Below are 27042 nucleotides of genomic sequence, written 5' to 3'. Positions count from 1 at the left end.
ATGGCACTTGCCTGGGGGAGGAAGAGAGAGACTCTCTCTCTGAGCTGCCCCTAGCGCCATTACCACATTGAGCCCCTCAACGGAGGGAGATGCTAACGGTCCTCTCCCTTGTGGGAAAGAGGCTGCAGCCTTTTCCTCTGATACAACTTCCCCACCCTCAGCAGCCTTTCCATTGCTGGGGGCAGCCTCCAGTGGGGTTTCCCTGGAATGAGTTCAAACCACATTCTGTGATGCGTATCAGCAGTTTCCTGCTCTGTTAGTCATAGCTCATTAATCTCCAGTCATTCTGTAAATAAACCTTTTAACAACTACATCAGAGCTCAAGAATTAGTTATGCTGAGCTTTGGAATGATTTCTGTTTAATCCGCTCCCTGTCTTTGATTATGGTTCTGAACTGAGGAACTGTCTAGACTTGAGTTAGTGTGTTTGGTGGAAAAAGGGAAATCAGAGTTACAGGGGTGGGAAAGAGGAAGGACAAAAGTGTGTGTTACTAATGACCATGGAAAGTAGGAGAACTGAGAGAAGTGGAACAGCAGGGTGTTAAGATCCCAAGTCGTCAAAGGAAGGAATTGCTTTAGGCAAATTCTTTCCCACATGGAATATATAATGTCTAGACAATCAGTCTGGATTTGCTTTGTAATTTTGTTAAGAAACCATGACACAAAATTTATTTGCTGCCGTCACAGAAGTGTGGGTATTTGTTTCATTTACTGACTCCTAATTACCCAGAGGAATTCTGTTTAAATTCAAGGCATTTCACTGTTTTTGTTGGGGTTTTTTTAACGGTGGTCAAATGATGATGAAAGCTGAGGGCTTTAGGGTTTTTGGGGTGGTTTGTTTGTTTTTAACCCAGCTCCTTGAAAGTCAGTTCTTGAGGGTCCAATGTTAGACTTGCCTCCAATCCAATTATACTCTGAAATTCTGCAGAGGGGGAAAGAGTATCTTGTAAGAGGAGTGTCTGCTCTTCTTCTTTATGGTGACACTAAGATCAAATTAAAATTGTTTTGTCCCCTTCTAACAGCTGTAAAGGTGACCATTAAAACAAACTTCAGAGACAAGTAAATTGGTAAATTCTGTGGGTTTGTTGCTGTTTGTTGTTTATTCCCCTGCCCTCCCCACCCCCTCCCCCTTAACATAGACACATTTTCTTAAGGGGGCAGATCTGAAAACAACACTTCTGCCTGCACTTATTTCTTAAACTGTAAAGTGGTACATGCAATGGGCTACTTCCTCAGTTGATATAAATGGCTATAAGTCAGTGCAACTACATTGATTGACCCCACGTAAGGATCTGGTGGATTATTTTGTTATAACAGATCAGGCAGGTTAAATGAAACCGACAGTTCTGTAATCAATCAGTGGTTCAGTCCTTGCTATAAATCCTTGGGACTTACTAATTGCTATCGGTGACTAGTTCACAAGTTGCAGTAATTTACACAGCTGCTGTAGATGTAAGTTTGCCACTTCCAGTGATTTTTCAGGCCCCGCATGTCAGTGTGTGTGTATAAGAGATTGCAGACTCCATTCCCACTCATTGTAAATAACTGCAGTTGGTGAACTAATCTGCTCTAGCAATTAATAAAGTTGCAAAGCTTTGGGTGTAAATGAGCTAATGGCTTTTCTAAAGGGAAGAGTTGGGCTGACAACAGGGCTGAAAGAAAACACGAGGCTGCTTTGTTAGGGGAAACATGATGGAATTAAAACGTGTTATCCAAACAGTGATTAAATGTGGTTTACAAGCCCAGGAGATACCAGAATAGCTTGTTTTAATGTGCTAAAGTGAACTGGCATTTGCAGTTTCATTCCTTACCAAGTAGACACAAGGGACTGTTACTGAGTGCTCCAGATATTATTTAAGATGCATTAAAACAACAAGGAGTCCGGTGGCACCTTAAAGACTAACAGATTTATCTGAGCATAAGCTTTCGTGGGTAAAAACCTCCCTTCTTCAGATGCCCCTTTAAGAGACATTGTAACTCAAAGCCAAACAAAGTAATTAAAACTACTAAAATTTAATAAAAGGAGTTTTCTTCTGCCTCAAATGTGTCATAATATTAGCGTACAGTGTCAATCGACTTATACTTTTCCTCCCCACCCATAGAATTCAGTTCTTGGTTTTATAAAAGAGAAATACAGTCTGAGTGATTATTACTAGTTCTAGAACATATGGCTGCACCTCCTGTGAGGAAGCAACATTGCATGGAGGCCACACTTGAATCCTGTATGTAGGCTTTTGGTACCCTAGTGTAGTATAGTTGTAACTATCTTGGGGTTCATTTAAATAACAAACCAGTGAATGGGAAAGGAATAAAACTTTAATTAAGCAAACTGGCAGGCACCTCTGAACTTCTGCATGCAGCCATGTGCAGTGTTCCCAATCCCTGTCTTCAGGGTACATCTCCAAATTGCTATGTTCATAATACTGTCCCTTATGAGGGAGTGTCTCCTAAATTATAATCTTCTACAAACCTATCTCTACAATAGTTAGCATTGCATGTATCAACTGCCATTGCTCTATTCTCTAGGTGGTTGTTTAGGATGTGATATTTTGGTCGAAAATGGGGTGTCATGTATACTGCACAGTGATTAATTATATGGGATTGTATGAGTAAGGAGTGAAGGACTCACTTCCCTCCTCCTCCAGTGAATATGTAAGGGCTATAGAGGTGTGATCTGTTTATATAAAGGGACATTGACCGCCCCCACCCCCTTTCACAGTAAATGAAATACACAATGAACCCTTTTAGAGTAGCAGCTGTGTTAGTCTGTATCCGCAAAAAGAAAAGGAGGACTTGTTAGTCTCTAAGGTGCCACAAATTTATTTGAGCATAAGCTTTCGTGAGCTACAGCTCACTTCATCGGATACATGCCGATGAACACCGTGGCCTCCATGAATATGAGAGGAGCAACTGGCTATTAAGGTGTAAGTTAAAGATCAATCAATGCCTGTTTACCATCCTTCTGTTTTTCCCATTGTTATGACCCAGCATTAAGCTACTGAAACTGATGAGACTTCTTAACAATGAGCAACTAAGAGAAGACATTTTGTCAATTTCAGTCCCCTGGTGTGGGCCCGGGAGCCCAGTAGTGGAGCTGGCAGGGAGACCAGATAGAGTATACAGTGTGAACGCATGTGCTTCCAACTTGTGGGCATACACCTACTGTAATGCAGAGTAAGCAAAATCCAGTTGGCTAGTAGACTGGGATAGACCAAACCCAGGTGTGGTCAAGTGAAATATAATTACTTGGTCCCAGCCAGACAAGCGGCTTACCTCTGTTATTAGGGATGATGACCTGCCCTAAGGCCAGAAAAAAAAATTGGTTTCCTGCTTCTATTTTGTGTTTCACCAATTGTCTACTTGGCTAGAATTCTCCTTTAGGGATAAAGTGCACTTGGCTGATTAGGTGAAATGGATTCAGCAGTATATTTCATGTGTCCCTCTCCTCTCTCAAGGACAAAGTGATATGACCAGCACTTAAAAAGTCTGGGTGCACTGTCAGCATGGATGTGCTGAACATGTAAGACTGAATCTCTATCTCCATTTTCTTGCGAATAACATTGAATTGCACGTGTGCTCTGTAGCACACTTCAAGGAATGCATAACCAAGGCCAAATTTAGGCAGGTCTCTTATTGCTATCTCTCTTTGAAAACTCATGTCTAAATTGCCATCCACTGTCACTCATAGATCTCTTGTAGGGTAGGTCACTACATACAGTAGAAGTATGATTTGCATCCAACACACTTTTAATTTTTATTTTTTTTTAAATGAATCAGTGTGACTTTTGAGTTCCAGGCTGTTTTTCGGCAAGTCACCTTATTTGTATTTTAAATAAATAAAATAAAAATCTTCATCTTGCTGTAATGGTCATTGTGTATCAGTCACCTTCTTACTCTACCAACTGGCATTGTCAGATTGTTTTCAGCCCTCCATTTGGCTTGCAGTGAACAAACCCTCAAGGGAAATGTTGTTTGCTTTATGCCGAGATGGAAGCTTGCAATCTTGAAAGAGATAATGGTCAGGTCTACACTAGATAGATTTATATCGGGGGAAAAATCCACCCCCCTGAACCACATAGTGCTGCCTACACTGGGGGTTAGGTCGGTATAACTATGTCGGCAGGAGAGCTTCTCCCATCAATATAGCTATAGCCTCTCATGCTGGCGGGAGAAGCTCTCCCACCAGAGTAGGAACAGCTTCACTTAAGTGCTACAGCAGCCCAGCCGCAACCATGAGCTGCACTGGTGCAGTATTTTAAGTGTAGACCTGCCCAAAGAATAGCTAGTTACATAGCCAGGAAGGATTTGCTTTAGGCCCTCAGCACAACACACATAGGAACTGTAGTCGAATGTAGAGAACAGCAGTTGTCCCTCCATGATTATCTTGGGCTGCCTGGGTAGAAGTGATGTGGATTGAAAAGCTGTTTGTCATTATCTGCGGTGTCTGTGTTCTATTACAGAATGATCAGCTACGAGTGCTGCCCTGGATATGAAAAGGTACCTGGAGAAAAAGGCTGCCCAGCTGGTAAAAATGTGTTCTATTTATATAGATGCTTCATAATTCTACAGCTCTAGCATAGACAGTTATTCAAAGTAAATTTGATTCTTGGGCATTATGTGTGATTTTTATACACGCCTCTCTGTGGAAAGGGCAGACCCACCAAGCGGAGCACTAAGTTATGGGGCCCATCAGCTCCAGTACATGCCAAGTTTTGACAGAAATGTTCTATCCACTTAAAACGATCAAACGCAATTTATTCTAAGTTAAGGTAGTTTGGCTGTTAGAAAATACACATTCCGGTGGGTAATATAACTCTACTGGAAATTTAATATGAAATGATCTACTGTAACACACAGTTCTTCCAGACCATGCTTATTGTTTCAGTGAGTATGAATTTAGTAAGATCTATTTTGATTAGAAGATCCAGTTTAGTGACCTCAAAAAAGGTGGGAAATCCCCTGGATACAGTAACAAATGGTTTCTGCTTTGTCTTTGTCTTTTAATCATTCCCATGGGCGTGACATCCCTACCCTACCTTTTTGCTACTGAGGGAGTTGCAATATTTCGTTTTAAATGCTGCAGACCAAATTCTCGGCTGGCGTACATAGGTGAAGCTCCGCTGAGATCAAGGTACAGTGCCAATTTATACCAGCCGAGGATCTGGCCCTGTGGAATTTGGGGCTCGTGAGAGGGAGAGGCTGCTTGTATTGGATTCAGTCAGGCATATTCATTGATGTGCCCTGCGGGAGGCAAGTTTACCTGGTGGGATGTTGCAGCAGAACAAGGTTCTGCAGTCCCCATACTAGTGGGGTGCCTGCAGTTAGTCAGGTCTGGAAATGGACAGTCTTGGTTAGAGTAGCAGGGGATGCACTGGTTAAGTATATCCCATAGGCAGCTTTTATGAGAGTGAAGGATCCTAAGGGAGTCCAAGGGAGATTAGACCGGCTCTAAGGGAAGGTGGTACCACCGCTGTCCAGGGAGATGCCACCTGAGACACAGTGTACCCGGCAGTTGCAGGGAAGTACAGTTTACATCTCCTAGGACCAAAATGTACAAAATCTAAGCCCCAAAATGTGAACCCACATCTCGAAATGTGAACAATCAAGGAAAAATGTGAAACCTCAGGTCTAATGACAGACCATGTGAAATTGATAAACCTCCTTGTTTCTTGAGTTTCTAACCCCAATTACATGAGGCCCAATTTGGACTGTCATTTTACACCAGTATAAATCCAAAGTAACTCCATTTAAGGTTGTCAATTATACTGCTGTAATTGTGGTCAGAATCTCACCCAGTTTTAGGACATTAGCGAAGGATAAACTAGTATTCCAGTACCAACAAATATATGTTTGATGGGGACCATTTCAGAAGAATTCAGGGATGGAGGATGAAGTTGTGTCAGCGTACAGAACGTTGCATGATTTTTATAGTCTATCCTGCTATGTCTTGAGGGAGGTGGGACAAAACATGGGAAATCGAGTGGCACACCTAGACCTATATCAAACGATTCCTTTGACGCCTGAGTTCGCTGACATGTTTCATTTCCAGATACATTTTTGCCAGCAGCTCTGTTTTCATTCAGCAGTGGGCAGGGAGATAGGAATGGCTGCGTGCTGGAACTGCTACCGTGTTATCAAATTTGATATTTTTTTCTTTCAGCATTGCCACTTTCAAACCTCTACGATACCCTGGGGATTGTTGGAGCCTCCACCACACAACTGTACTCGGACAGCTCTAACCTGAGACCAGAAATTGAAGGACCTGGAAGTTTTACAATCTTTGCCCCAAACAATGAGGCCTGGGCTGCTTTGCCTGCTGTAAGATTAAAATCCACCTTCCTTCTTGTTCTCTCCCCGACTCTTCTAGATTCGCAGCACTGAGTCCTCTGTCCGCATAATAGGTACAACCCTGACCGAGGCAGTGTAAGCTTCCAGCATAGGAACTGCCCTGCTTGATCAGACCTAGGTCCATCTTGTCCAGCATCATATCTCTGACAGCCCCAGATGCTTCAGAGGAAGGTGCAAGAACCCTGGAGTAACCGATCCTGCCCCGTGTTAGGTCTCATGATGATTTCTAACAGGTAGAGGATGTCTGAAGCCCTGAAGCATGAGTGTTAATATCCCTCCCACAATTCTTTGTGGCTCTTTAATTAAGATCACTCTGGATGTTCTTGTTAGCCATATAAATGTCCAGTCTCTCTTTGAGTTCTTGACCTCAATGATGTCATGTAACAGTGAGTTCCATAGTTCAATTACACATTATGGGAAAAAGCATTCACCACAAGTCACACCAGAGTGCCTGAGCCAGAGAGCCTAGGAATGGGAGAGAATTCAGACTCGTTCACCTAGTCTGCTAAGACTATGCCAAATGTGTACACTTTAACAGTAAATAAACAGATATTGGGCCAGGGACCATCTTTTCATTACGTGCACCGGCTGTGCCTAGCACAATGGCGCTCCAGTCCTTGTTTGTAGACTTCCTAGGAGCTACCACAATACAAATGATGATCCTAAATGAAAGCTTATGGTGAGACACATACAAAGTTATGGCTAGTTCTACATGAAAGTTATGGTTTTAAAGTCGAAGACAAACATGTCCTTTAGGTTTGCCCAACTTTCATTTTAAAACAGACATTTGAAGTATTCATTCACTGGCTTCTATTTAGATCAATAGCTTTCCTCAACAAAATTTCAATAGACCGATTACTGAAAGATGTTGCCAGGGAACTTTACAGTGGCATGGAATGCTGTGGAAATCCATTTGGGAGTCAAGATCCATGCTGGAAGATCCCTGTGCAATATCAGGGCTCCTGCTATTGAAGAAATTCTGTTTACACTAGATTTAATGACACTTAAAAATTTGCCTGAAAATTACTTTTTTTTTTTTGCTTATTTTTTGCTTATTTTCAGGAAATGTTGGATTCATTGGTCAGTAACGTTAACATTGAACTGCTAAATGCTCTTCGCTACCATATGGTGAACAGACGGGTCCTAACAGATGAGCTGAAACATGGAACATCCCTTCCTTCAATGTACCAGAATATTGATCTCCAGATCCACCACTATCCTAACGGAGTAAGTGAATTACTTGTACTACTGTAACAACGGGGGCCAGATCCCCAAATGGAGTAAACTGATCCAAGTCAATGGAGCTATGCCAGTGGCCCCAGAATTCTTATACTGTATCTTTTTTTTTGTAAAATATTAATAATAAAGAGACCAAAAACTCTGAGGAAGAGGGTCCGATACAGGAAGGTGATCAGTGTCCATTGACCTCCATGAGAATTGAAGGCACTCTGCATGTCACACGATTGAGCCTCAAATTACCTGAGCAGATATTGGTGTATAGGTGCACAAGGTGCTTGTATAGAATTTTTATACACAGATCGATCCATAGATGATGATGATGCAGTAAATGTTACACTCTGGTAAGCATGCTGATATGTATTTGCTCTTACTTCATACTATAGTGAGAGCAGTTTTGCTGAAGTATAATTATGTCAAATGTGTTTTAAGCTTCTGATGACAGAACTATATACTAGGAGCATTTATTGAAAAGTATAACTTCAGAGTCATAACAGTATTAAATATGAAACTAAAAGGCAATTAGATTTATTCTGTAGCTAGCCTTCTAGCATATATGAATTAGTGGTAATTACAGGTATTATAAAGCATAATCACACTGCAGTTTGTCACTATTATAAAGGGTAACCACTTATTTAAAATATAAATGAATGGCATCTTTCTAGATATAGGGCCTGAGCCTGCAACCCTTATTTACCTGCGTAATTCTTATTTACAAGTAAACTGAAGTCACTGGATTACTCATTCGAGTAAGGGTGGGGCCTATAGTACAGTACAATTTTAGCTTGGCTGGTAATGTGTTTTTTATTTCCTGTATATTGGGACTGGTTAACCATACTGCATGCTGTTAAGTTTCAGATGCAGTAAACCGTAGAGTTACCTAGAGAGGAATGGTTTGTAAAAGAGCTCCTGAGAGCAGTTGCACAGAAAGACACTGTTGCTTCCTGATGATTAATAGCATGGCACCCTCTCTACATATGTTTCTTTAACTTCTCCTAGTAGTAATGCAGTTTGTGGATTGTGGGGTTTTTAAGTTTTTGTTTTTTAATTAATTGAACTCTGTCCCCTCTGGATCGTTTCCTCTGCAGATTGTGACCGTGAACTGTGCCAGACTTTTGAAAGCAGACCATCATGCCACCAATGGAGTGGTCCATCTGATAGATAAAGTCATCGCCACCACAACAAACACTATTCAGCAAATCGTTGAGACCAATGAAAATCTTGAAACTCTTCGGGTGAGTTCATCTCAAGGCTTTACAGCATGTTTGTTTATGCTTTCATTCATGATTTTCAAAGGTGTCCAACTCCCACTGAATTTCAATAGGATGTACGTAACCAAGGACTTGTCTGCACTTTGAAGTTTTGCTGTTTTATCTTTGCCAGCAAACTACTTATGCTGATATAGCTTATTCTGATTTGGAATCTATACCAGTATAAAGCATCATGTACTGGTATAACTGTGTCTACACAGAGGCCTTTACTGGCTTAACTACGTCAATAAAAAAATCACACCGCTTACTGACAGTTATTTTGGTAAAACTTTTTAAATGTGCACCAGGCCTAACTCCCTTATTTCCTTTTGAAAATCCTGGCATTAGATGTTACTGTTCAGAAACATTGACCCAACTGATTTAATAAATGCCAACTTAAAATATTAATTGTTAATGCACATCTTATACATTGAACTTTAACATTTAAACATAAATTGGCATTTCCCAGTTAACCAGGTTAAGGAGCTGAGCCAGTGCCGTTTGAAGTCACTGGGATCCTTTCCATTGACTTCAATAGGTATTGGAGCAAGCCCTAAGTCCGCCCCTGCCACCTGATGTGTTCCAAAGATTGCCTGCCTGAAGGGTAAGATGCTGCTAAGTACATAGGGCCAGATTTTTAAGAAAAGGTATTTAGGTGCCTATGAATGCAGATAGGCACCAGATGCTTTTAAAAGTCTGCTCCTTAGCCCTTGTCTGGATTCGGGGGGGGGAGGGGGGAACGTTTTTCCTTCTTTGTGTTCTTGTTGAGCGCATTCTAGCCTCTCTCTTCCCATTTCTTTAAAGGCTGCTGTGGCTGCGTCTGATCTTAATACCTTGTTAGAAAGTGATGGCCAATTCACACTCTTGGCTCCAACTAATGAAGCCTTTGAGAAGATCCCACAAGAAACACTGAACAGGATCCTTGGGGACCCAGAAGCTCTCAAAGGTAAATGACCGTTTACCAAGTGTGTTGAAAGGTAGAAAAGTAAGAGAACTGACCCTTGATATGTCCTGAGATAGGCTGGAATAATCCACTTGACATTATTATTATTATTTTTTTTAACCCTAGATGGTGCAGCCTTTTCTTTAGGACAAAACACAGGGAACTTAAGGTCCGCATGCTGCACCAAGCTGTGCATAGGAGAACTCCTTGGGGGGAAAGAGAGGAAGCCATGCAGTCCCCAGAGCACACAGCTAGTTCACAGGGGAATTGAGGCTGAGATTTCCAAAGGTGTTCGGGAGTTGGACTACAAACTCCTTTAGAAATCTCTGCCTGAGTGGGGGGAAAAATCAGACACACAAAGCAACCAATCCTCCAGCTCTACCTTACTGCTACAGAGCCAGTGTGTGTGATTGTACTGGGAACTCTGTTCTGTGGCATTAAGAAGGCAAAGGTGCCCCGCACAAAGAGCCATCCATCTATGCCCACACCATGTAGCGGAACTGCAGCTCTTCCGCTGTGTAGGACAGCCTTTGCACCCAGACAGGGATGGGGCAGGATTTGGGCCATAAAAGAATTACTATCTTCGGATCAAAACGAATGCACTCGTTGGGCTGCTGTGTAGAGAGAAAATCGGGTTTCTCCTGCTATAAACATCCAGGCAGCTTAATGAATTTTAGAACATAAAATTATGGGCCACGCTACCTTGCTCATGTGATCAGTTCCACAGCTACCAGTCCATTGGAATGGCCATCTGGACACGGATCCTTGTATCTAGCCAAGCCCTGCTTAGTGTAGGACCTGGGGAGTGGGCTAAGATCCACCTTTGCACTCCCTCCAGCCAGTGGCTGCTTCAGTTCCAGGTATAAGTTACAACAGTCTCTGAGCTGCTCGTGGGCCCTCTAGGAGCTGTTATGCAGCCTGGGATTCATGCCATCCCACCCCAAGTTCTGAGATTGAGAGGAAGTAACACTGAGCCTACTTGCGGGGGAGATCCCTAGCTGCATCCCTTTGGGTTAATGGAGTAGCTCAAAGGGGAGTTAGTTGAGGCTGGTATCTGGCCTTTATCTATCACCAGCAGAAGATTATTAATTTTTACTAGAGAAGTTAAATATCTCGGGCCAAATCCTACCCTCAACTATAGCACAGTAAATCTGGAGCAATTCACTGAAGTCAATATAGCTCCCTCAGGTTTCCATTGATGTAACTCTCTGGATAGTGTTTAGACCCATATCTTGGACAAGAATGGAGCCTTCAATTCTAAATCTTCGCTAACATAGCAAAAGCTAGATGGTATCCTGTATAAAAACTCGAGTACAGTGACTTACTCCTTTTGTGCAGGTTTTGTCACTTGCAGGGGTCTTAGTCCATAGGCTGTAAAATCTTATCAATCATTGTAAGCTCTTTTGGGACTGGTCTTTGTACGGTGCCTAGCACGGTGGGGTTGTGGTCCTTGACTAGGGCTCCTAGGCACTACAAATAATTTCCAGGCTGGCTTTCCACACTTCTATTTACCATGTGCATTTTCTCTCTTCTAGACCTGTTAAACCATCACATATTGAAATCAGCCATGTGTGCTGAGGCCATTATTGCTGGCTTGTCAATGGAGACTCTGGAAGGTACCATGTTGGAAGTAGGCTGTACTGGTGATGAACTCACCCTGAATGGAAGGGCTATCATTGCTGAAAAGGATGTCCTAGCTGTTAATGGTGTAGTACATTTTGTTAATGAGCTGCTGATTCCAGACTCAGGTAAAACCATTGATCTGTATACTGGATTTCTTTTGTTTTTGAGCAGTACATATAGTGGGGTTTTAAAATATTTTGTGATAGAATTTTCACGTGGCAATGTAACAAGCATGCCTGTGCACACGCTAATATGTCTGCCCACCTAAGCCAGTATTTGCACATACAAATTCGGTAACTATGTATGTCATTAAGTTCCCAATTACCTGACCTGCATGCGTAAATACAGGGTTTTTCATGATCCTTTAGGGAGGTTGACATGCACCTTTACATGGGTGATGTCCTTATGTTCCTCCTCTCCAACCCTGCTTTGGAAATCTTTTTTCAGTAGAATTTTGTATCATTACAGTTTAACAGGGTGTCTAATTTAAAGTTCTAAGCTTCTTTAATGAAGGACTCATTGGAAATAACTCAACAGATGGCAAGAGAGAAGATAGGTATTATATTCAGTCAAAAAAATCAAGGCTGGGACTTTCAAAGACGCCTAAGAGAGTTGGGACATCCGACTCCCTTTGAAATTCAGTGTTTGTTTTGAAAATCCCAGTATGACTGCTTTGGAAATAAGTAGTGCTCTTACTTGATCCTTTTTTTGCATCCATTTGCTTTCCAGCAATATGCATTGCTCATTAGTATGTACTTCTAATTACAAATAGATGGTAGTCCATGCTGAAACAAATTTGTTGAAGCATTTAATATGGTTTTAACAAGTGATTTCTGTTCCTTTTTTTTTTTCTTTAGCTAAAACTTTGTTTGAGTTAGGAAAAGAATCTGATGTTTCAACGTCTATTGACCTTTTTAGACAAGCTGATCTCAGCTCTCATCTCACTGGAAATGAGCGTGTGACGCTTCTTGCCCCAGTAAACATTGCGTTCAAAGGTAAACTTTGGAAATCTTCTATACGTTCCATTGGTTCTTATCACAGACCCACTTCCGGGAGGAACCAGAGTTATATGCCAGATTTTTACTATTGTTAATGATTGCTTTCTTCATTGAGGGGTGTGTGTGTGCACACACACGTCCCCTCTCTCTCACTTAAGCTGGTTTTGCTAGAGTGGCTTTGAAACTGAAAGGCGATCCAGATACCATATTTATTGTTTAGATCCTTGTAGAGTCTTAATGATTGTGTTAAAATGAGTCCCTATGTGTTGAAATGCTTTTTGCTGCAGATGGGACTCCTCCTATGAACCAGAACACGAAGAGTTTGCTTCTAGATCACATTCTTAAAGAACAGCTTTCTTCTAAATATCTTTACCATGGACAGAAGCTAGAAACTCTGGGTGGCAAAGAACTGAGAGTTTTTGTATACCGCAATGTGAGTGTCTGTCTAACTCTCTTTCTTAGTCTGATACAGTATTATTGCTCTAGAAGGGCTGTTGCTCTGTTATTAGTGTCTCACTGATAACACATCAGGGGTGAAATTCTGGTCCCAGTGAAGTCAATGGGATTTCTTCCATTGAATTCAACGGGGCCAGGATCTCAAGGCAGATCTGCAAACTCAGTTTGGGATCTGAGAGTCAGGCTGTATTCTTTCTCATCCGTCATCTGTAGCAAAGATTCTGGAGGCCAAATGGTGCCCTTAGTTATACATATGCAAGCCTGCTAAGGGCTAATTTATATAATATAAAAAAGTTAACTTGAATGTAGTATCAAAGTGAAAAATACAAACAAACAATGTAACAATTAAAATATTCTATCCCTTGAAATGTATTTTAATTTATTTTGTCTGTGTTTATACTTGCAGAACCTCTGCATTGAAAACGTCTGTATTGCTGCCCATGACAGGAGAGGAAGGTTTGGCACCTTGTTTACAGTGGATAAAATGCTGACTCCACCAGTAGGAACAGTCATGGATGTTCTAAAGGCAGACCAACGTTTCACGTGTGTAGTCACATTGCTTAATGCACCTTATGGAAAGTGCTCCGATAGTGTGATGATGAGCACAATATCAGAACCCATATAGAATAGACTAGGTGACATTTTGTTCTTGCTGTTAGTCTTGCAGTAGCGGCAGAGCTGTCAAAGCAATTCCAATTAGCTATGGATTGAAGTCATTACTATATAATTTGTTAATGAAAAAGCATCTAAATGCATGTCTTGCTAAATTATAAGCAGCAAAACTTTTAAAATAAAAATGGGGTTTAAAATTCTTTTAAGTACCAAGTGAGTCCAGAATATTTCTATTGTGTCCCCCAATTTGTTCCTTGTTTCAAATTATCAAAGGACCTTAGACCAACTCAGTGGGAGCTGGATTGGGATCTAAAAGAAGAATCATCTGTAGGTTAATACAGTAAGAATGTGATTCAAAGCCCCAGGGAAAGACTGCCATTGACTTCAGTGGACTTTGGATTAGGCCTTAAGTTTTCAGTTACATTATTTGCCAGAACCTATTGTATTTTGTATCTTTAACATTATAATTCTTCTTGAAAATAACTACAACAGTTACTCTTTAGCTGAATGTATCTGCCATTAGAATAATGATAAATGTAGGTTTAAACTAGCGAAGCCTACAACCAGTGTGTTGTGCCATGGCTTGCTCAGGCTGAGCCCCGGCACCTCTGTGCTTGGCAGCTTCTAGCCCTGGCACCTCTGGGCTTGCTGCATCAGTTATGAATGTAAAAAAATTGCTTAAGCCCTGGCACTTCTTTCATTACAAATTAAGCACTGCCTACAACTGTGTTTTGTGTGTGTCTTGCAGTACGTTGGTGGCTGCCATCCAATCTGCAGGTCTAATGGAGACATTAAATAGGCCAGGTACCTTCACGGTGTTTGCTCCAACAAACGAAGCTTTCCAAGCTATGCCACAAGGGGAACTGAACAAACTTATGGGTAAATATCCATAGATATGATTTTTAATGTTGTGTAATGTTGAAGGGCTGACCAGGATAAATATGCCTTCAATATCACATTCTTTGATCCTTAAAATTTGTGTGTCTCCTTATCCATTGAAAGCTCTTGTCCTACATAACCAACTCATATGCCATGCACCAACAGAAAGCTTGTGATCTGTCCAGCAGGCATCAAAAAGTGGCCTTAAATTTTCTAGTGAGGCAGATACAAGGTCTCTGGGAACATTTGGGATACAATGGCATCTGTTAGGATTGTTCAGAGCCTGCAGGGAACACTCCCCTGCCTGGGCTTAGCTCTTCTGGCCAGTGTAGACTGGTTGGAACCATGGAATCACAATTGCTTCCCCTGTCCATGGTGTTTCTAGCAATGCTGTTGGCACTTGAGGTCTCTGGTCCTCACATGCCGACTGTGCAAGAACTATGAGCCTGCCTGAAGTCTGCATGCCTGTCTGCTGCACAGTAAACGTATATGGCAGAAGGATCATTGCGCCCTCTTTTCATGACGCTTTAACAACCAGGTTTTGCATGGGTGTGGAAAGAAGTGTTTAATATTGCAGATGGAAAATGATTCCTATCCAAGCATTTATCAGGCAGAGTCCTACCCCAAACTGAGTGTTTTTTTTTTTTTATATTTATATATAAAATAGCAGGGAAAGAAGAAAACAAATCTGGCGATAAGAGACCGATATTTTGGACTAGGAAAAGATAAAGACCGGGAGGAGACTGATGCCCTGTAAAGCAGGGGTTCTCAACCTCTTTCTTTCTGAGGCCTCCCTCAACATATTCTAAAAACTCCATGGCCCACGAGTGCCCCAACTGGTTTTTTTTTTTTTCTGCATATAAAAGCAGGGACAGCATTAGGGGGTAGCAAACTGGGCAATTGCCTGGGGCCCCAAGCAACAGGGTGCCCCATGAAGCTACATTCATAGAATCATAGAATCTCAGAGTTGGAAGGGGCCTCAGGAGGTCATCTAGTCCAACCCCCTGCTCAAAGCAGGACCAATCCCTGATTTTTGCCCCAGATCCCTAAATGGCCCCCTCAAGGATTGAACTCACAACCCTGGGTTTAGCAGGCCAATGCTCAAACCATTGAGCTATCCCAGAGGCTCAGGCTTCAACTTCAAGCCCAGGTGATGGGGCTTAGGACCTCAGGCTTCAGACCCTTGCGGTGGGGCTTTGGCTTTCCACTCCGGGCCCCAGCGAGTCTAACACTGGCCCTGCTTGGTGGGCTCCCTGAAGCCTGCTTGTGCCAACCCCCGCCCCGCCCCCCAGAGGGCCCGGACCCCTGGTTGAGAACCACAGCTGTAAAGCACAGGCTTGCAGACATGACATGGAAAAAGTATGGGAACTTTTACAGCCATTTTCTGTGTAAGCAACAGAATGTTGTCCCTTTTTGAGTTAAAAAATGGCTGTGGTTTGGAAAGAATGCTAATTATTCATTTAAAACCCAACCAAACACTGACGACATAATCTGTAAAGCATCTGTGTATGGTAGCTGGCTATCCTTTTAAGTGCATGGAGCAGTAATCTATTACGTCGGCCTGTGCAGTCATTCTAGTGTTTGTGTATAAATATTTCACATCTATTTTTGCAACTACTGTAACCAGCTCTACGGGTGAAATATCCCAGACATGAGTGCTTGAAATGTTCTTGGTCTTTCAAAGCAAATATTTAGCTTATGGTTCTGAAGGTGAAGTGAATCGTGCTGGTGAGGATATGAGTGTGAACTGACTCACATGGACCACAGAGGAAAAGATTTGCTGCTTATTGAGATGAAGCTGCTGAAATAAAATATACATCTTGCTAGATGGGCTTCTTTCATTTTGGACCAAGGCCCAGATTTTTAAATGGATTTAGGTGCCTAACTCTCATTAAAATCAGTGGAAGTTAGGTGCCTGAATACCTTGATAAATCTGGCCCTTAGCATCACATGTTCTGCCTGACCTAGAGTTTAGTTGTTGGCACTGCATCTCTAAGGAGAAATGAGAGAGATTGATGTCCACTATTGCTCCACCCTCTGGCTAACCAGGAAACAGACTGCGAGGAATACACCAACTTAGTTCTTCCAGGGCCTGATCCAAAGCCTAGTGAATTCAATAGAGAGATTCCTGTTTGACGTCAGTGGGGTTTGGATCAGAGTCTGTGATACCAAGGTCTGTAAACTCTGGTTCCGTGAAAATAGTGACTCTCCAGTGCTACAATTTAGCTCATTACGAGCAAGCTTTGTATCTATTTTAAAGTAACATTAGTATCGGCAACTCTGATATGTGAACTAGCAGGCAAGATTCTCGGAGTTCTTCCTTTTTTTTTTTTTAAACCCAGTCAATACCAGGAAATAAAGCAAATAATATAAAGAAACACCTTAATTTTGGAGAGTTTTTCAGTATGCCCCTCATCTTCTAAGTGACTGGGAGTGGCTCCGGGTTGTCGTCATGTTAGATTTCATAAATTAAGCACGGGCGGGACTGATCTGTACTGGAAGTAGTAGGAAATATCAACGAGTGACCATTGACCCAACACCTCTGCATGGGGTTTGAGGGCACTGCACTACTGACCTATTTTTTGGACCATAAACTGGTCTTGACTGAAGTTGGTTGATGTTTTCCAGCTAAAACTTTTTTTTTTTTTAACCCTTTCCCAAAAGTTGCAGTTTTGGGTCGACTGAAACGTTTTGCGAATTTGTGTCCATTCACCAAATTGTTTAGGTTGAAATGTTTTTTTTCACCTTTTTAAAAAATAAAACCTCAATTTTTCAACTGCAAGCAAAAATCTTTGTTTAGAATTTTGCTTCAATTTTATTTTAAAAAGTTTTAGAAAAACTCAAAATTACACACTTGGGTTTGAATCAAGTAAAACGTTTTGATCTGGAATTAATCTCTTTTCATTTAAAAAAAAATTGTTTAAATTGCTTTGAATTTTTTGTATGGGCTCAATCCGAAACGCACGTTTTTTTTATTTTTATTTTCTTCCGCCCCGCTCCACCTCCAGCTTTGGTCACCAGACAGAAGAAAATCCGCTGTTTGCACAGCTCTAGGCCTGCTTGTGGTTGAAGATCCCAGGGGCCTTTCTGTACAGCTGAGTGTTAACCCTGAAGTTCTAACCAGTTCCAGCTAGGATATTTACATTTTACCTCCCCAGATTGCCTCTGTGCTTTGAACAATCGATGATCTTTTCCATTTGATGTCGGAGGTGATTGGATTTCAGTAGAGGGTGAAGTGACTTTATATGCACGTGCAGTGGTGGTGTAGCCATGCTGGCCCTGGGATATTAGAGACACCAGGTGGTGAGATGTCCTTTAATAAAAGATGAGAAAATATTATCTCACCCACCTGATTGTGCATATGGCATTTACCTCTTAAAACTATGACCGTGTATAGGGGAAAAGCTGTAACATTGTTCTGTAAATGTTTCTTCTGGCAGGTAATGCTAAAGAACTTGCGACCATTTTGAAGTACCATATTGGGGATGAAATCTTGGTCAGTGCAGCAGTTGGAGCTCTTGTGAGATTGAAGTCTCTGCAGGGTGATAAAATTGAAGTCACCGCTGTAAGTTTGTGTGGGGGGGGGTTTCGGGATTTCCTTGTGGGTTTTTTGTTTTTTGCTTTTTTTTTTTTTTTTCCACAATATGGTTATGCTCACTTGCACGATGTCAAAACAGCTTCCAAATGGACATATGCTCTCACTAAATGGCATCACTGGTTCCTAGCGGAGAGATGTTTGTAACCTCAGGAAGCAGATGGTCTTGAAATAATAACCTCTGTTTTGAGATCTCAGGAAAAGCCTTCTACGGAGAATACAGGCTAACTTTATTGTAGAGGTTTGGGGGTGGGGGGGGGGGGGTTGTCCCATCCATTAAATGGTGGTTTCACTTTTTCTCCCCTTCCAGAAAAACAATGTAGTAAATGTCAACAAGGAACCTGTTGCCGAAACTGATATCATGGCCACTAATGGTGTGATTTATGCTGTGAATGCTGTCTTACAACCTCCAGGTAGGTCAACATTTCTAAATATATAAAGCTGCTGGCTAGGAATTTCACTGATGTTTTGCACAGTTTATAAAAGGAAATACATTTTCTCTGCAGAAGCTAAGAGAAGGGGTATTCTGTGCAGGTTTATTAGGAAGCAAAATTTGTATAGCTGTATTTGCTATAGCAAATATACTAGTTCTTTAAGTTCTGCTAGCAGAATAGGTACAATTTTTGATACTTTGTGAGCATCTGTGCAATATACCATCAGTCATATAGTCTGTTCATTTTACACAATGCAGCTACACTATAAAATATCCATATCCAGTGGTTTTTAATATATTTTAACCACATATGGTGTCACAGTTGAAATCTGTTCATCTGGGTTCTATTAAGTTTGGTCCTAGTTCAGAAAGCTACATAAGCATGTGCCTAGCTTTAAACATGTAGGCAGTCCTGCTGAAGTCAGTGGAATTTAAGCGTATGCTTCTCTTTAACGTCTCAAGAGCGGTCCTGACCAGGGATGAATCAGGGCCTTTGTATATTGTGCTCCTGCTCTGAAGGAGCTAATGGTAGTGTAGTGACTATACAGCTATCGGCTACAGTGAACAACTTTGTAAAGTGGGACTATCTGTCTATTGTTATGTATGCATCAATTAAAGTACAGTAGAGAATGGGCTGTCACAGGAATAGTTCAAATCAACCCAAGTTACTCAGAACAAGCTGCGGGACCATTGCTTGCTTGGCTATCTGAAGACGGGGGATGACCTAGTAAGTATTATAATTCAGTGGGTGCTGTTGTATTGATGTGTGATTGTGATTTCATGCCTAGATATACAGAACACTAGTAGAGGGAAGCAGGAAATATTCTTAGTCTCTATATTAATGATGATTTAATTACACCCACAGCTTTTAGGCCTCAAGAAAGAGGAGATGAGCCCGCAGATCCTGCGCTAGAAATCTTCAAACAGGCATCTGCATTATCCAAGGTAAACAACATTTAGCCCATGTATTGGGACACTCTTGAAATTACAAACCTATTAACAATTTTTAAGGATCATTATATTTATTCAGTTTTTGATTTAAGAAAATACTAATCACATAACACTCTGGACCCTGAGCAGTCTTCTCTTTCTTGCTTACAATTAAAAAAAAAAAAAAAACATTTCATAACATACTGCAGATAAAATCCTGGTGCTGTAAGACACATGCCAAACCTCAATAGCATATGTTATATTCAAATGTAATTATTACACCATTTCCCCTGCTCCTTTGTTCAGATCCAGTAAGTTCTCTACTGCAGGGAGCTTCCCCTCTGCATTTGTTTGTAATGTGCCAGGCACTCCTAGAGAATTGTAGCTGTAGAAGTAATAACCAGAAAGAAACATGTTTAACTTGTTGGCCAATGGGAGATTCTTATCCAACATTAAACTATGTATCATACCCCATAACTACCTCAGACCTCCCCTCAGGAAAATGCCTTGGAGAGGAGATGGACCTGGCACTGATCCTTGCCACTTACAGATTGAGGGTTTTTTTAGCGCACTGGGGCAAGGAATTCCATAATTGTGGGACCTTCTGCTGAGAATGCCTTTCCACCAGCCACTTGATGGCACACTCTAAAAATCTCTAACTCCCCAGCTGATCTCTATGGCCCTGGTGGTAGACAATGGGAGAGGTCTCTCAGGTAACCAGGACCCCAATCATGTAGGACTTTAGAGCTTGATCCTAAAAAGGCAGGTGCTTAACAATTGTGAACAATCATCCATTGAAGTCTCAGTGTATAAAGTTTAAGTACTTGCAGAAGCCTGTTCAGGATTGCTACCTTAGCCATCATAGTCAGTACCTTCCCTTGTACCCAAACAAAGCTAGGAAGTCCGCATTTGTCTTTGAAGAGCTAGTGTAACGTGCTTCCTGCAGCTCACATCACTGAACGCAGGATGCAGTTGTATTCTGCTCAAGCTATTGCTGCTGAGGCTTTGATATTCAAGCCAATTTAAAAAATGGCTTTTATTTTTCAACAAATCCTTTTTGCTGATAGTTTCAAACATTTTGACCAGTTCTGTTCAGTATACTTGGAAAATATTGATTGATTAGTTGCTATCCAATATAGATAAGAGTCAGAATTTATTTTGTTTTTAAATATTCTTTTCTTACAGGTTTCCCAGAGGAGTGCTCGGCTAGGTAAATAACACATCTTCCTTTCTCTCTTGTATTCTCTGGGATATTTCCAATTTTACTAGCCCTCTGTTTTTTTAAACCAATGGAATAACTTTCCCCTTTAGGAGTCAAATAGTTCTCCGTTTGCTACTGTGCTCATGGAACTCTACGTGTCACCAACTTCCACTTATCACTTTAAATCAATCCCTCCCCCAATAAACATGCACTTTTAGGCTGCCTTTGACCTATTTCATAAGTGCTGAAAAAAAAAATCCATGTGGAACCTGCAATAAGAGTTGCACTATCATCCTCTAAAGCAGGTATCGGCAACCTTTGGCATGCAGCCTGTCAGGGAAAGCCACTGGCATGCCGGGACAGTTTGTTTACCTGCAGCATCCACAGGTATGGCTGATCGCAGCTCCCACTGGCCGCGGTTCGCTGCTCCAGGCCAATGGGAGCTGCAGGAAGCGGCGCGGGCCAGGCCACCTCTTCCCACGGCCCCCATTGGCCTGGAACGGTGAACTACAGCTGGTGGGAACTGCGATCAGCTGAACCTGCGGACACGGCAGGTAAACAAACCGATTTGGCCTACCAGCTGCTTTCCCTAATGGGCCGCGTGACAAAGGTTGCTGATCCCTGCTCTAAAGGGATCCTTAATACTTTCCTACCCACCATGATGCTGGTGTGTAGTCACCTACTGTAGGTGTTACAAGGCCAGACCATCTGCTATCGAAGTTTTATTTCATAGAGTTTAAGGTTAGATGGAACCACTCGATCATCTTATCTGACTTCTGTATATCACAGGCCATTTAAATTTCACCCAGTTGCCATTATATTGAGCCCAATAACTTGGGTTAGACTAAGGCATTCCAGGCCTCTGGAGACTAAACTGTTTGTGTGCCACAGAAGAGACCAAGGTGCCACCATGCAACTGCAAGCTTAGTATTAATGATGTTCCAATAAATGGGAAATGCAGATCAGAAATAGCGCGGTTACCTCCTTTTATTGGACTTAAAGGACCAGATCCTTGAGAGGCTTTGAACACCTGCAACTCCCTGTGCAATCAGTGGAAGTTGTAAGTGCTCACTGCCTCTCAGGAACAAGCCCAAAACATGCACTGTGAGCATAACCAAGAGCCTATTAAAATCAGTGGGAATCCTTCTACTGACTTGACTAGAACCATATGAGCACAGAGCAAAAGCAATAGCAAATGTATATGGCTGGCTACTGATTTCTGTCCAAGTGAGATTTATTATATTGTGTGAATCCAGGGGAAGATGGAATTTAAACGTTTCTGTGCATTGTATTTTTCACATCTGTCTTCTTCCTTTCCCTTTTCAGCACCTGTATATTCCAGGTTATTAGCAAGGATGAAACAATAAAGTGAAGAACATTCAGCAGAACAATCAGCTTTTGCTGTCATTTTAAGGGTAGGACAGAATTGGTTTTTAAAAACCAAATATAACACTTAAGATTATTTTGTTTCCACTCAAATGGATAGGAGAAAAAAGCCATATATTTTTAAACCATTTTTGCTTCTTTTTGACCTTTAGGGGCTGTACATTAAGGTGAATGCTTTTCAGAAGTAACCCCTGATTCTGGATGCTTCAAGTTTAGGTACTTGCTCTTGCACTTCTGAAAAGTAAGGCCCACAACTGCCACAGAGCAAGTGCTGATTACAGTTCTGGTTGAGGAAAGCACTTAAGCAAGTACTTGGGTCCGTCCCTGTTCAGGACAGCACTAGTTAAGGGCTAGCCTGAACAGGGACACTTTCCTGAATCAAGACTGATCTTCAGCTCTGACTTCAACTGCAGTTGTGGATTCTAAGCACCTCTGAAAAATCAAGATCTAAAGTATATGGTCTCAATTTGTGCAAAAAATAAAAAAGCATCCAAAGTCTGTGTCACCTTTTCAAAAACATTCACCTAATGACCGGGCCATAATTGTACGTGATCACCTTTCAAGTAAATAGATCACACAGGTGCCAACCTTACAGTTGGTTACACAGTGATTATTGTAAAGATTATCCTTTTGTTGAACTCACTAAGTGTTTTCCAAGCAATACTGTGTTTTAAACCAAAGAATACATCTTTTCTTTCTCTTCACCCCTCCTTTCCCCCGTCTGTGTTTTGAAAGTCTTCCGTGGAAGTCTGAGTTTGAGGTTTGTTTTTGTTTTAAAAGCCTTCTGTTGATATTAGGGAATTTGCATGATATAAACCTGCGGTCTGAACTGTTCTGGTTTTGTTTGGTTTTGTTTATGCATATGGATTTGACTTTGCTGTCTCAGTTCACAAGAAGACTGAAAATACATCATATCTGTAATGAGACTTCTCCCTCTCGGAAGCCTTCAAATGATTCATTTGTAATAACTGTTGGTTTTTAAAAAAACAAACAATAAAATCAAAAACATATGACTAATGACAGCAGAATGATTTTTATTGCTCGAGGGTACAGTTTGACTTCAGACTTGCTGGGGACCTAGGTTATATTTGGCCTGGTAAATACTGTGGACCAAACCATGGCTGCATTAGAGTGGGGAGAAAGAACAAGAGACCCTTCCCCTTTTTTGTTTTCTCTCACGGCAGTTCTCTCCCCAAATCCTGAGCAGCCATAATTTGGCTGGTTGCACTGCAGAATGGACTGGAAGATGGGAGTAGTCCTGGCTGCTTGTAGCAGTAATGGTCCCTCTGAATGAGGCTGGAGGCTTGATTCCCCCTGACCATCAACTGGCAGGGCAGTACTATTCAGCTCTGACTGTAAAAAGAAAGGAGAAAAACAATCTGTTTGGAAACTCCCACTTGTTTCTATTTTGCAATCTTGTTCCTCTTTACAAGTGACTTGTTGAAAGGAATCATCTCTAACCTTGCACTTGTGCTTCTCCTGAAGAGATCATCTTGCAGGATTCTCACTCCAGGGTTTCAAGCCTCCACCATGCAACTGGCTCCATTTCCCAAAGCGACAGGAATTTGAAGGGCTGCAGTCCCAAGGACAGGAGGTGGGACATTCAGCCCTTGCAGTCTGAGTAGTACAGCCCACCTCCACACCGAGATTTTTGTAGCTGTTTATGCACTGAGGCTGGCCTTACATGGGACTAGGACAGCTGGCTTGAGCCTCTGTGAGTGGCTTCAGGTGCTACTATAACCCACACACTTCCTGGGTGGGGGTGTTCTGTCCCATCGAGTAGCATCGAGACCACTTAATGCAGAATCATTAATCTCTCTCTACAGCCTTAGCTAAGGGCCATATGGCTTTTTGCTCATGTACTAAGCTCCAGAGGCCTCAGGTTCGATCCCGCCTGCCGATTACCAGGGACTGTTGGTCTTCTACAGTGCCATCAGGTGTCAGTGCTGAGGGTTATACTCTCTCTCCACAAGCGTCAGAGGATCGTGAGACCCCCTACGAGCTCTGACAGGGACACACCAGTGGCCATCACCTTGCATTGAGGTTAAAGTCTCTGGAGTCGCCTCAACAGGTTTGGTGGGTGGAGGCTTAAATCACTAATTCCTGCTGCCAAGTGTTGAAGCCTGTCCAAAGGCCATCTAAAAGGCAAAAACTCTCTGGTCTCTCTGTATACCAGCCAGAAAACCGCCCCTGGACCTCTCCACTGATTTGTGGTAGCCAGTGTCTTCACACGCCAACCAATAGTGTATCAGAAGAAATATGAAAAACAAGTATAATTAGCATTAACTTTAATGCCTCAAGGCTTCTAGGAGCTTAATGAGCATCAAATCAATCTCCTTCTACTCTGCAGACTTGGGAAGCGGACATAAGGCTGCCTTCCCTCCTGGAGTTCTGCTGCATTTTCTAAACATCTGGAGTTAAGCTTTCTGAAATCAGGATGCCAGGAACGTTTCTTCGCTGAGTTATAGCCTTTATAGTCACTGTTGAGCCCATCTGTTAGCCTGTATAAAACGAATAAGCCAAATGTATAAACATCTCACTTCAGAAATATTAAATCTAGGCTTCTCTTGTTTTCCAAGCTGAGAAAAATGCCAGTTTATTTTTCTTCCATTAAATGCAAAACCAGTTTCCCCGCGCTGTATCTGAACCATGTGTATAATAGGAAGCTGAAAAACAGCCTCTCTCTTTTTGTCTGGGTTCTCGCACTTCTTACTTTTCTGCACGATGAACTTGGTTTTGGGATCTGAGTCTTCTGAAAACAGAGCAGTGACATGGAGCTTTTCAACCCTATAGTCACAGGGGCCTAAGGCAAAGGTACGTGTGGGGGGGGCCCTGAGCCTGCCACATTCTGTGCACCACATGCAGGTTTACCTCAGTGAGACTGGAAGGATCACAGGAGCAGGCCCAAATTTTACTGGGGGTGGAGGTGGCATTTTTAAATCAAAGTTTTTGTTGCAGGAAGAAGGCTTGAAAATCAGCCAGTGATAGGCAAGGATAGTGGAGGTCCTGACCTCTCCAAAGTGGGTAGGCCATCCTGGCCCACAACTTGAGACTGAGTTTTTTAATCTAAACACAGTTCGACCACGGTAATACCAGCATTCCATTAGAAATACTCACCCTTTATGATTTATATTGCAGTAGTGCCTAGGTCAGATCCACAGTTGCGGTCCTGGTCCCACAGTATACCACATCCCGTACAAACACTGAACAAAAATGATCCATGCTCCAAAGAGAGGTCTGCCTAAGATAAGAGGTAGTGACAGGTTTCAGAGTAACAGCCGTGTTAGTCTGTATTTGCAAAAAGAAAAGGAGTACTTGTGGCAAATTAGAGACTAACCAATTTATTTGAGCATGAGCTTTCGTGAGCTACAGCTCACTTCATCGGATGCATTCAGTGGAAAGTACAGAAGACGTTTTTATAGACACAAACCATGAAAAAATGGGTGATTATCACTACAAAAGGTTTCATCTCCCCCCCCCACCCCACTCTCCTGCTGGTAGTGACAGATACAAATGTGGGCACACAAGGAAACGGTGGGACAATACTGGGTAGCAGGAGAGGGAGTGATCTCAGCACACAGAGTGTCTAGCCATTGAGTGAGTGTTTGGTAGGCATTGTGGCAAAGGAGAAACCTAAGGGGCTGATTTGAAGGACAACAGTGAGGTGCTTTTGTGGATGTTTGTGCTTTCTTCCATTTTGCTTCGCATGCATGGGAGAAGTGCCTCAAAGGGACTTGTTTGAAAATGTAACAAGTGGGCAATGAAGGCCAGCAATGTTGGTTGGTTGGAGGTGGGCGTTAGCAGCTTGATAGTGCACAGGAAATGATCGGTAGGGTAGGGACAGGGCGTGAAGGACGTTGAAAGTGAAGATACGTCATTTGTGTTTGATGTGCTGGAGAAGGGGAGCCAGCAGAATGATGCAAAGACGGGTGTGATGAGATCAAAGCAACAAGTCCCTTTTCTACGGAATCAAAAATATTAAAGTTAATTTTCCGTCTTTCCATTTCAGATCTTGCCTTTCCCATCACTGACCTGTCCTGCTTTTGTGATTGCTTTATAACAGAGGGCATTTTTGAAAACTCCTATGCTCCTAAATGACCTATATTCCATTCAAAATCAAGGGTATGTGTGCTTCTAGGTTTATGTAGGCCCTTTGGGAAATCCCACCCATTCTTATTCATTCACTTTGGTTTTCTTTTTCTTGTCCCTTAACCATGGATGTCTCCTCCTCCTTTCACATTTTTTTGGGGGTCATCTTTCCCTTCTTTCTCCCTCCCTCCTGCCACTCAATCTTTTATTCTGCTCTCCAACTATTCTTCCTCCTCTCCATCCCTTCTGAGCCTTGTAACCCCATATTTCCATACTCCTGCTATAGCCTCTCTACCCCTTCCACTGCCTAGCCATAAAGCACCCCTTGGCCATGCCATTGTGCCCTGTTCTACTAGGGCTGAAGGTGGCCAGAAGAAAATAAAGACACTGCTCCAATCAGCACTGGTATTAGAGAGACAGGCATGCTCCTTCCTTCTTGTTTCTCCTGTAGCCTGAGCTGTGAGCAGGCATATTCTTAGCTGAGAAGAGCTGAGAGGCTGCAACTAAGAATGGGAAATATTTTCTCTGGTACCACTTTTGGAAGCACCAAAGTGCTGTTGTGTGCTTGTGTGTCTTTGGAAGTTTTAGAGGGGAACTGCTCTCTTGCTTCCTTGGCCAATGTTATCTTGCTTGTTCTCTCTCTGCAGCTGGACAGAGCTTACACAGATAGCTCAGGTTAGAGAGAGAGCTAAAGCATTGGCTGATCCAAGTCTTACCTGTATTCCATTAACCCTATTTCTGATTATTACTTTGTAAATCTGTTACATTTTGCATGTGTATGAGTGTGTTGCTTAGGTTTTTGAGGAGGTTAAGAGGGAGGGAGTGGGAGAGCGTAGCAGCTGGAGACACAGGGGGAGCTGAGATGAGAATGCTGAACTTGCTCTTTGTTTGCTAGAGGGAAATCATTACATAATCTGGCTAAATAAGGAAGACCCTTAAAAAAAGGAACTGACCCTTGCTGAGAAAAAACATAACTCTCCTAGGGAAGTATAATTTTAAGAGCGGAGGACTCCCACAGAGACAAAGTCAAGTGACTGACTCTAATAAGTTACGCTGGAAAAACA

General features: G+C 42.1%; 1 protein-coding gene across 1 annotated transcript in view; it reads left to right on the top strand.

Annotated features, from left to right (window-relative positions):
- TGFBI (transforming growth factor beta induced) overlaps positions 1-22911 on the top strand; it is a 36650-nt gene extending 13739 nt beyond the window's left edge. The window contains exons 3-17 of the mRNA XM_084637011.1: positions 4460-4524; positions 6160-6317; positions 7410-7574; positions 8672-8818; positions 9638-9779; positions 11312-11524; positions 12257-12394; positions 12685-12830; positions 13260-13396; positions 14214-14344; positions 17785-17909; positions 18250-18352; positions 19238-19317; positions 20488-20512; positions 21830-22911. Coding sequence (XP_084493137.1) covers positions 4460-4524; positions 6160-6317; positions 7410-7574; positions 8672-8818; positions 9638-9779; positions 11312-11524; positions 12257-12394; positions 12685-12830; positions 13260-13396; positions 14214-14344; positions 17785-17909; positions 18250-18352; positions 19238-19317; positions 20488-20512; positions 21830-21870 — 1816 coding nt within the window. The 3' untranslated portion in view covers positions 21871-22911. The remainder of the gene's footprint in view (positions 1-4459; positions 4525-6159; positions 6318-7409; positions 7575-8671; positions 8819-9637; positions 9780-11311; positions 11525-12256; positions 12395-12684; positions 12831-13259; positions 13397-14213; positions 14345-17784; positions 17910-18249; positions 18353-19237; positions 19318-20487; positions 20513-21829) is intronic.
- Positions 22912-27042: the final 4131 nt, after the last annotated feature.

Source organism: Lepidochelys olivacea, assembly GCF_965140295.1.
Source record: "Lepidochelys olivacea isolate rLepOli2 genome assembly, chromosome: 8".
Classification (NCBI taxonomy): domain Eukaryota; kingdom Metazoa; phylum Chordata; order Testudines; family Cheloniidae; genus Lepidochelys; species Lepidochelys olivacea.
Note: the sequence above shows the minus strand (reverse complement) of the source record. Positions and strands in the feature narration are given on the sequence as shown.